The following is a 10,725-nucleotide window of genomic DNA, read 5'->3' as shown; positions in this document are numbered from 1 at the left end:
CAACGGCCAAACTCCCTTGGCATGCTTATCTCTCTATTTTGGCCGATTTCTACTCTTTCCAGCCGCCTCCTCAAGCCTGGTAGAGGCTAGGTCAAGCCCTCGACTACCATACGCGATAACTCTCTCCACCCCCCTCTGTTCCTCGGGACAGAATTGCTCCCAAGCCGTCATGGCTGGCATCAATATGGTGTGAATGGAAGCTGAAAGTCATGGTACACCAGGATGTCGGCACTCATCAAACATTTCTTCAGGGTGTCAAAAGCTTTTTGACACTCAGGGGACCTTCCTGTTATAATGAATGAATGAAGACCTTGAAACTTTGAAACTGCGAAACTTTATTAGAATAACCATTAGCGGTGGACCCTAGGGACCACCGCTAGTCTTCCTGGTATTCATACATACAGACAATACATTATACAAACATAGTTGACAACTAGACAAGTCACAAATCACATCTAAATCAATAACATATTTACAATATACATAATTTAAAAAACTGACAATCCTGTCGAACAGTGCTTGTGAGCTACTGATGGAAGTATTTGTGCAAACCGTCCTTAAACACTCTCAGGGATTGTGTGGATTGCATAACAATTGGAAGGTTATTCCAGACACTAACAGCCCTGTACATGAAACACTTCTTCCGTGCGTTAGTTCTAGGTTTGTCTAACAGAAAAGACTGTTTAGCAGCAAAACGGTTTCTATAACTATGCAAATTGTTGACAGAACGCAGTTGCCTACTGATACAAATGGGTTCGTTAGTGAGTGTTATCCTTGTCATGGTGTTTATTAACAATCTCGTGTGCACAGGTTTCCACTGTGGCTTCGACTGAAACAGACGAGTTGCCTTGTTCTGCATTCGTTGTAGAAGGTTTATGTTAGTTTTAGTGGCGCATGACCAAACTGGGCTGCAATAATCAACGTAAGGCATTCTATTACGATTTTTAACAGTGTCTGATCAAGGACATTATACATATATCTGTGTATAATGTCCTTGGTCTGATCCATAAAGTGTGCACATCTTTTGATCATCCCCAGTGATCTAGCCATTTTCTTAGATGTTAATTTTGTGTGAGTATTCCAGGTAAGGCACTCATCTACTGTCGAACCAAGTAGTTTTACCTCTGAGACCTGTTCGATAAACCTTACCATTTGCAGTTAGTGTGAGTTTGGGTTTAGCAGACATTTTGGGCTTGCTCCCTAGTACAATACATTTTGTTTTTGAAGTGTTCAAGAAAAGCTGGTTCACTCTTACCCAGTTACAGATGTTGTTTACCTCTGTCTGTAGATTACTTGAGATAGTTTCAATTGAAGGAGCGCATATGTAGGCTGATGTGTCATCAGCATACATATCCGCTGTGGCCTGGGCGATGGCAAGCGGTAGATCGTTAGTATAAATGGTAAAGAGAAGGGGCCCTAAACAGCTCCCATGGGGCACACCGCAAGGCGCCGAGAGCGTTTGGGACCTTTACAAAGTTATAATGAATAAATGAATAAAGTTATAAAGTAATTTGTTTTGATCTTACGCATTTCAAAGACCTTAGAACATGGCCACCTTTCCTCAGCCAATCAGGAGCCTGTATTTCTTGTGACTAAATCCACATAGCGGGATGCCAACAAAATCCTTGGGAGGGCGGGTCTGTACCAAATCCACATAAACTCGCTCCGCCCATCCTTTAACTAATACTTAAAAGCCAACAATCCTTTTGTACTACAAGTTCACACATCCATGGTAATAGTCATGGATTAAACATCTATGAATATTCGCCATGTCTGTCGTAGCTAATTACAGCGGACGTAAACCGAACCTTTTGTCGGCTTGGCGGTAATTTTTCGGCCCCGGCCTGTACCAAGCACAGGCGATCTCGAGTTATTCCACGGACTTATCTCCAGCTGGTTTCCCTGTATCCACTGACTTCCTGTATTACGCTCTGTCTTCTGTTACCGCCGACCTAAGAAACCTACCCCCCCACCCCCCGAAGCGGGATAATTAAGCCTTGGTTGGCGGCCCCAAACGCTATCGGCGCCGAAGGGATAGCGCTGAGCTCACGGCTACTGGCTACTGTGAAGGACCGTGACATTCCTCAGTGCCCGGCACTGTCAGTGGTGCACATCGTTCGAGGATGAAGATTCTTCAAGTTTTTGTAATCCTCTCAGCCGCTAGTCTTTTACAACATGGTGAAGGTAAGCACTATTATCTACGTCTTGAATAGAATTGTTCTCCTAAGCGTTGTGTTTATGTTTGTACTTACGCGATTGGGGATATTGGGGTGTTCGGGAAGTTTGTGCTTTCGGAGACTAAATTATAGCTTCCCCCGCCCAGTGCAACAGTCGTACTCATCAAATCGCAAAGTCGTACTCAGCTCTGAGACTTAAACGTAATTCGTAATCGGCGAAAATTTTGCGTAGTTCGTAATCACTACCCCCATGCAGGCCCTCTGACATGTCACCGAACTTGTGCCCTTGGGAATGGCACTTACCACGATGAATTCTCATGTGAAAATTAATATTTGTCACTGAATTGTCATGTATGTGTCCTCTGTTTTGATGGCGGTATGAAATAAGATGATATAACTTAAGTTTGCCGTCAAGAAATGTTGGAATATAATGAATCCTGTAATCATTTATATGTTCAAAAACGCGATACACTTTCTACTTGACTGTGCATTATATAAAGATGAACGCCAAGAACTACTCGATATTTTACATTTAGACAAGATATGCAGGAAAATGTCAAAGCAGGACACGTTTAAACACTTAATGTCATGCAATAACGAATGTATAGCAGACAAACTATGTAATTACCTTCGTCAAGAATTGGAGAAGGTTATGTTTTCCTGGCCGTGTGTGTGTGTGTGTGTCTGTCTGTCAACAGCATAACTCGAGAAAGCTTAAATGGATTATCTTGATATTTGGTAGATGGGTAGGTCTTGATGAGAGCTCGAACTGATTAGATTTTGGGCCCCCTGGCGGCTTGTCATGGTACTGCAGCTGAACTTCCGGTTTTGATATCTCATGATCCAGACATGCTAGGGTGACGAAATTTGGATGGCAGGTAGCTCTTGTGCTGGGGAAGAAGTGACGTGAGTTTGGGCCCCCTAGTTGCTTGCTCTAGAACTGCAGGGGGGTTTAAAGGACAAATGTTTAAAGGAGGATAACTCAAGAACCGATTGATGGATCATCATGATTTTTGGTATGTAGGTAGCTTGAGTAATGCTTGACATAATGATATTACAATTATGCAAATATGGATGTAATTTGCATAATTAATGAGGAAATTCTATTAATCAACTGCATTCCATGATAGGAAGTTCAAGCTTGCGACATATGTTATTAACAACGAGAGAAACACAGGCAGATATCGATTATGCAAATGAAGACTTAATTTGCATAATTAATGAGAAAACGTTATAATTGCATAGTGGTAACTGCCTGGGGTGTTTGAAGTTTAGTGAAGGTAAACATAATTTAACATAACTTATTCAAATAAGGACCTCATTTGCATAATATATGAGGAAATGCTATAATGGCATTCTTTGTTAAAATAAGACTGTTGGTGGAGATCATGATCAACAGATATAATTCATGCAATTGCGGATCCTATTTGCATAATCAGGGGGATTAATACATTGTATATAAGTTCTCATTCATAAAAGCTAACATCATTTGGCGAAGGTATGAGATCGTGGAACTCTAGTTATGTTTCCAAATGTTTCAAAAACAGAGAAGAAAGGGCAACTAACAGTAGATGATAGGTAGTATATAGTATTGTTATAATGTATAAATTCCTAGCAATTAGCATTAGAATATAGCGTCCCAGGCCCAGTATGCAATACTCATGTTTTGCATACTGCATGTCCTCTTGTGCATTTAGCCCATCTGGGCAAGAACATGCAATAAAGATTCATATCATATCATCATCATATCAATAAAAAGTACAAATAGGCACACGCAATAATCTTTTCCATTTCCTCTCCTATTCCATGGAATCCATCTGTAGGCGTTGCACCGGAAGAAGTGAGCGACCTCCTGGACAACGCACTGACCGTCTGGCGCGAGGCTAGGGACATTCTGAATTCTGCGTGCAGCCTGCAAGCGATGACAGAACAGGAACAAGAACTCCAACGAATTGTGAGCGAAATCAGGGTAATGCGGGCAAGACTTCAGAGACTTCCTGCCCCACAGCAAACACAGTCAGTACACGGGCTCACTATAGAACTGAGGCAGCTAGAGGAGAACATAGGAAACACACTTCAGGAATGCAGGAATCAGATAGACGCAGCATCTGAGAGTACGACCCCAGAACAAGAAAACACCGGTGGCCGGCCCCGATACGTCGTAGATCCGGGTTCCATGAGAGCAAGTTTCGACGCAGGAGTCGCGTTTAATGTTCAAGCAAGAGTACAAGGTATGCACAATCTGTTACATTTATCGTAAAATATAAAACATTCAACCATACACTGGCATAATCGCGATCTTTCAACTCACCTTCTAAACTTTAACCAGTAAAAAAACTCAAACAAATCCGCTTTCACCTGCTTCTCGAACGTTAACCTTTTGTAGGGGATTGATGTAATAGACCAGTTTGCGGGTTTGTAAGGCCATGTTGATTTGATTATATGGATGACATCCGCGCGCACATGAATTTTCGGCCGTTTCCAAAAAAACGTTTTCAACCATACTGTACATGTATATCGTACAAAACAGTTGCAAAATGAGCAAAAATATACCATAAGTTACAAAAAAAATCAATAAAAACTATACCAGTGTCGTGGAATGCCAAAATCAAACGAGAAAAGACGAAATTGTAAAGAAATGAACTTGAAGACTAGATTATTCGCCAAACCATATTCTGTGCCATTTGCTCAACCCTCATGACCACGTAGATTTCATAATGACAAGAACTTTTTTTTTCAAAACTTTTTTTTATTCGCACGCGCTCATCAGTTTTGGGGCTCCCGGAGGATGTCATCCATATAATCAAATCAACATATGGCCTAATAGAAGCCCTAGAAAAATTCCCTTTGTAATGCTTGTCGCTTGTCGCTTTTAGCAGTCATCTACGGACAATGGGTGTGAATGCTTCCTTTTCTTCTTACCCCTTGCGTTACTTGACTGGTTTGCAGGTGAAATAACGGGTTCGTGCGCATTGATAAATTATTCATAAATCACTCGCCGCTAGAAGACCCTAGAAATATACTAGTACTAGTACTTGACAGGTCTATGACGCATATATAGAAAGAAAGTAGTGCGGACAAAACTCTTGGATCCTGGCTAGAGGGACTTATATGAGAGGGAGCCACATGTAGTATAGATGTATCGGCTTGTACACCGTATGATTTAGATTGTGAAGATTTCCCTGTCCGTGTGTAAAATATGACTCATTACACATCCGCGTTCCAAGGTGACCGGACTGCAGTTCCGATGACCTCCGTAGGTGGCCATATAAAAGGGGTCGACACGATGTTAAAAAAACAATATCTTTTTGTTGTTTTCAGTTATTTTATAGATTATACCGTATATTTCAACATGTTAGTTGGCCGTGTCGAAGTGAGTCACCTCCAGGTGCTTAACTGCCACCATCATAATCTTTGTGATGATTTTTTTGTGTGCATGAGACAAGTTTAAGTAGACCGCGGTATAGGAAAAGAACAAGTTTCCTAAGACATTATGGGGCAGCATTGCGATTTTAATTTCACGAGGGGAACGATTATTTCAGGCGTTCTGAGAGCTTTGTCAATTGGTCCGCCCGAACAAAAAAAAACGGTCCGTCCCTATCCTTCAGATGGCGATATCTATGTGCTATAGATCTTTCCGCTCTGCAGTCAAGTTTAGGTTGCAGAGAGAGCACGTTCATTGCGCCGTCCTATATAGCGGAATGTTGACCTTAGCGATGGCGTTGATATAAATTTGTTACAGTAACTGGGATCAAACTTTGTTAGTTACAGTATGGCTTTAAACCAGTTGTCACTTGTATCTCTGTACAACAGACGCCAGGGACTATGTACGAAGTTTGCTACTTCCTTATCAAACTCAACGACCTTCTCTAACTGGCTTCCCCCAAAACGTGTGAGCCTTCATGGCAGAAACCTCAGATCCAAACACCAGATAACACAGTTTAAATGTAGGACGGAACGACATAGGAAGAGCACATTGCCGTTCTTCCGTGTCTTTTAGTGGACCTGTTAAACGCCGAACAGCCCAAGACAGTCCTCGAGTAACACATGTATATTTATATTTATACTAATGTTTATGCATGACATGATTTTCTTAGAGAATATGATTTATAGCGTTGGAGTTAGAATTAATGTCGTTATCTTGCGTTGATTTTAACAGTTGTCCCTTGTGATTGTTTGCCTAATGCTACGTTACCTAATTATAAGTATCACTGAGTGGAGCTTTTTAACAATGTAATGTAAATCATACATCTTTTCAGCTGATAATGGCTGCTACTGTATGTTTTGTACGATGTGTAGTTTGTATCGAAATAAACCATTCATATATACATATAACTTCAGTATGCCACCACTATGTGTGAGCTTGCGTTTAGCTTATAAATGCATCTAGAAGACGAGCCTCTCAGAGGTTACATTTTGACATGAAGTATATATTTGCGATCAGATTCAGAGAAAGAACCGTGATAAGAAGAGGTTTTCCATTGTTGTTTATGCGAAACTCCTATGCAGCATATAGCTGTAGTATTGTTACAAGCCTATTGAATTATTCACAGGAGTGTCACAGTCTACAATGTACAGGAGGAGACGGGAGATGGGGTTTCTACAACAAAACAGATACACCAACATATCCGATGCCGACCTCGATCAAATGATGACCCGCATCTTGGCAAGAGATCCCAACTGTGGTAGATCCATGGCCTTGGGGGCTCTGCGACGGGAAGGAGTGACTGTCGCCGAAAGAAGGGTGTCTGAGTCATTGCGACGCGTAGGCGGTGCCCGGGTAGGAGCGAGGTTCCCGATACCAGTTCCAAGGAGACCTTACCGCGCAGTCTGTCCAGGTAAGGTGGTAGACCCTGGCCTTGTGCCATGATTAAGCCATATCTACTGTAAAATATATGTACAAACGAAAACATGAGATGTGGAATATGTCACATTCGAGCAAATACTGCACGGCAACACTTACATGTACGACAGTCGTTTTGTTGCGTCTATGGCTCGTATGAACGGTTACAAAGGAATTATACAGAAAATAAGACAATTATGACTACAGCTATACAAGTAGCGTAACTACTTATTCACACTGCTGTGTCGGGCAGACAGTACAATTCAATTAAAGTACATTCTTACATTTCAATCTCAAACACTCTCCTGCAACAAGGGTCTGATTCCCAAATATGAAAAGAAAACAGGGGGGGACCAGCTCAAACACTGACAACAGCTGACAACATTAAACACATAAACTCTACTCATGACCTAAATTCTCATGATTCCATCCACCCTGCGCGGGCCAGACTTCATCACTCAGGCCTCTCATTATGCCCATTAAACTTGTGAAATGAACAAAATTTAACCAAAGTGTGTGAAGGTTTAGACCCCACCTGTTCCCTCTAGCCCAAAAGTTTCCAAACTGGACCAAACTTTAAAAGAGAAAATAGGATTTTCAAAGATATTACCTAGGAAATACATCTTGGGCTTTTACTGCGAAAAACAATGATGACGTCTGCCCTGTAACAAATGAAATACTAGTATACATATCTTATACATGTATGTTTAAAGCACCTCTGTATAAATATCAGAAAACTGTCAAGTTACTTCAACGTTTTCGTTAAAACCCCACGTTTGAAATGATAAGAATGGGAATAAGAACATGAATCATATCAGTTGATACAATTCTCCACCCAATAAAAGGTTTATGTTAAGAAAGAACGCTATTCTAGCATCTCATAAATTCTAAGGTCAGAACTTGAATAAATAATGTTAAATGGTGTTCAACTTCACTTAAGCCTCGCGGTCACAACCCGCCGTACCCGTCTGCTACGTTTTTCTGAAAAGGTTGGGAAGGAGTGGCGTCAACGCACGTCACTCGCACCGTTTCGCAAGGTGTAAGAGTGTGGTCTGCACGCCACGTCTGGCCGTGAGCGATTGCGTGCATCGTAAGTTGCGCAAGTGGTAAGTGAGTTCTACGTGCTTGCAACGTACGATCTCTGTGCGATTGCAACTTTACCTTAAGGAGGCCGTACTCACACGTGCTTCTTCCGCACGGCACGTACGGGGCACGCACGTCGCTCGTACTCGCACGCACGGGTGTGGATCCGAAGACCACACGTAGAAAAAGTTTTACATGCACTTAAACTTCTACGGCGTGTCTGCGTGCTCCCGAATCCGTAGGATTCCGTACGGAGGCGGTACTCACCACGCACGGATGCCCTACGTTTGCCCACATGTTTGCACGTAGACAGCACACAGAAGCACGTACGGCGGGTTGTGACCGTAGCTTTAACCTCCAAACGTCAAGTATTAAATTCCCAGCAATTACCATTATGACATTATGACAATTTCCCACTACTTATGCAAATTAGGATCTCATCTATATAATCAATATCTGCCAACGATGCTCTTGTTCGCAATTGCACGTCACATCTGTTTCATAGTTCTATTATCGAAGGAATCAGATTTATAGAATTTCCTTATTAATTATGCATGTTGGATCCTAATTTGAATATTTGCATATTTCAGGATGGGTTTGGCACATTGACAGTAATCACAAGCTTAACGGACACCCGCGGGGAATCAGGTCAGTAAAAACTGTCACTACACACTTGGCATAGTAGGACCAATCATGCCCCTCTCACATACAACTCTAGCCGAACGCCAGCCAAACATGGTTAGGAGTGGGTAGAATGGCGTTTAGCTAGGTCGGCTCCGTTTCAAAATTCGGCTGCGCCAGTCTTAAATCAGAGTGCTCCCGAAGTCAGATTCGAGGAAAGGTAACAGAAAACGGCTGTCCCTGTCCTTGGTGCTGATCTTGCTATCAGGGCTGAAAAATTTTGTTCATTCTTTGTTTATTGTTTTATTTCTACTTCCTTCAGATCTCTGTATGATGCAGATGCCACGTTTTGAATAGCAAACAAAATTAAATCACACAAAATGTAACGTGTTGCAATCAAAGATGATACGAGTATGTCTTATATTAATTATATGATCTTTGGGGGGTTCTTTGCAGAGACTCATGTTCACGTATCAGGCCGGCACGCAGTCCGCTAGGGCACACCATCAAGGATAAATCACGACTTCATGTTTTCTGTGTATTTTCTACAGTCGGCACGCAGTCCGCTAGGGCACACCATCAAGGATAAATCACGACTTCATGTTTTCTGTGTATTTTCTACAGTCGGCACGCAGTCCGCTAGGGCACACCATCAAGGATAAATCACGACTTCATGTTTTCTGTGTATTTTCTACAGTCGGCACGCAGTCCGCTAGGGCACACCATCAAGGATAAATCACGACTTCATGTTTTCTGTGTATTTTCTACAGTCGGCACGCAGTCCGTTGGGGTATATCTATACAAGCTGGTATAGACGGATACTCCAGGACTTGCACGTTCATCAGCGCGGCAGGTCTCAACACCGCAGACCAGATGATGAGGTCATTCCTCCGAGGGGGTTAGGAGTATGGCTTCCCAAGTCGAATAAGAACGGACAGAGGTCAGAGAATGTGGAATTGGTGCGTTTATGGTGGACCTTCGTGGGGACCAACATAACGCACATTTGCAAGGATCATCTGTGCACAATACGCCAATCGAGCGGTTATGGGGGGAAATTAAGGATCATTGTACCGGCCATTTCAAAGACCTGTTTTTGTACTTTTGAACAAGAGGGCATTCTCGACACATTATCAGACATCGATATTTTTTGCATTACATTTTGTATATCTTCCAGCAATCAACACAGCACTCGAGGAATGGAGACAAACCTATAACGAACACAAAATCAGAACAAAACGTAATATGTCACCAAACCAACTGAGACTAACCGGATACCACAGATACAGAAACTCTGGATACACATCTGTGAACGAATACTATAATGGACCTCCAATTGACGTTGAAACTCTTATCCAAAATGAAGGCGACGAAGAGTACCTCATTCGAATTTGTCGACTTGGTGTGATAGAAATTCAACAGGAATGTATTGAAGCGCTATTCAGGGAGGTTTTACCCTTTGAACCACTTGACGGGAATGGGAGGGACAAATTTTTGCTGGCCAAAATAATCATCCTACATTATCAGGATAACTAGTCGCCTTCGTTGTCCGTAAGGGTTTGAACGCCAATTTTGCGTGTTTTTGTTTTCTTGCCGAAGGATGTCAATCACTTAGCCCTAACTGATATTTACCAAAGAATATGTCAATTACAATTACATTTGTTTATTTTCCGTTGTTTTTGTAATATGCATTTGCATATGTATACCACTACTACTCTTTTATAATTGTGACCCTCCCACGAAGGTCCACTGTGAATCAAAGCATTTTGATTGTCTTTGATTTATGTTAAACTTGATACGCAATTTGATGTATATTTCTTCATAAGTTAGTAAGTCCGCCTTTTTCGGATTTCATTGTGTATAGATAATGACTGATGTTTGTTTTATCTTATTTGCAATCCATGTTTGATGATTATCAGATAATGACCATAGCATAGCGATCATACAATCGTTGTTGGTATATAAATAGGAAAAACCCAGAAAGAGTAAAAAAACCTTACATTT

General features: G+C 41.7%; 2 protein-coding genes across 2 annotated transcripts in view; one reads left to right on the top strand and one right to left on the bottom strand.

Moving 5' to 3' along the window:
- The first annotated feature begins 1,639 nt into the window (after nt 1-1,639).
- Nucleotides 1,640-7,287, top strand: LOC109466887. The gene is made up of 3 exons (XM_019764753.1): nt 1,640-2,184; nt 4,001-4,408; nt 6,731-7,287. The coding sequence occupies exons 1-3, from the start codon at nt 2,124-2,126 to the stop codon at nt 7,045-7,047; spliced, it is 786 nt and encodes a 261-aa protein (XP_019620312.1). The 5' UTR covers nt 1,640-2,123; the 3' UTR covers nt 7,048-7,287.
- Nucleotides 7,288-7,890: 603 nt separating this feature from the next.
- LOC109466872 overlaps nt 7,891-10,725 on the bottom strand; it is a 14,221-nt gene continuing 11,386 nt past the window's right edge. Inside the window, exons 9-10 of the mRNA XM_019764731.1 lie at nt 8,434-8,438; nt 7,891-7,907 (exon numbers count right to left, since the gene is read on the bottom strand). Coding sequence (XP_019620290.1) covers nt 7,891-7,907; nt 8,434-8,438 — 22 coding nt within the window. The remainder of the gene's footprint in view (nt 7,908-8,433; nt 8,439-10,725) is intronic.

This window comes from Branchiostoma belcheri, unplaced genomic scaffold (assembly GCF_001625305.1).
Source record: "Branchiostoma belcheri isolate BF01 breed outbred unplaced genomic scaffold, Haploidv18h27 scaffold170, whole genome shotgun sequence".
In the NCBI taxonomy this organism is placed as follows: domain Eukaryota; kingdom Metazoa; phylum Chordata; class Leptocardii; order Amphioxiformes; family Branchiostomatidae; genus Branchiostoma; species Branchiostoma belcheri.
This window is presented reverse-complemented; position numbering and strand designations above follow the sequence as displayed.

Bases quoted from the DNA above. Each gene is read 5' to 3' on its own strand.
- LOC109466887 (XM_019764753.1), top strand. From the start codon at position 2,124: ATGAAGATTCTTCAAGTTTTTGTAATCCTCTCAGCCGCTAGTCTTTTA. The intron at 2,185-4,000 runs GTAAGCACTATT...ATCCATCTGTAG, and splicing joins TCTTTTACAACATGGTGAAG to GCGTTGCACCGGAAGAAGTG. The intron at 4,409-6,730 runs GTATGCACAATC...AATTATTCACAG, and splicing joins TGTTCAAGCAAGAGTACAAG to GAGTGTCACAGTCTACAATG.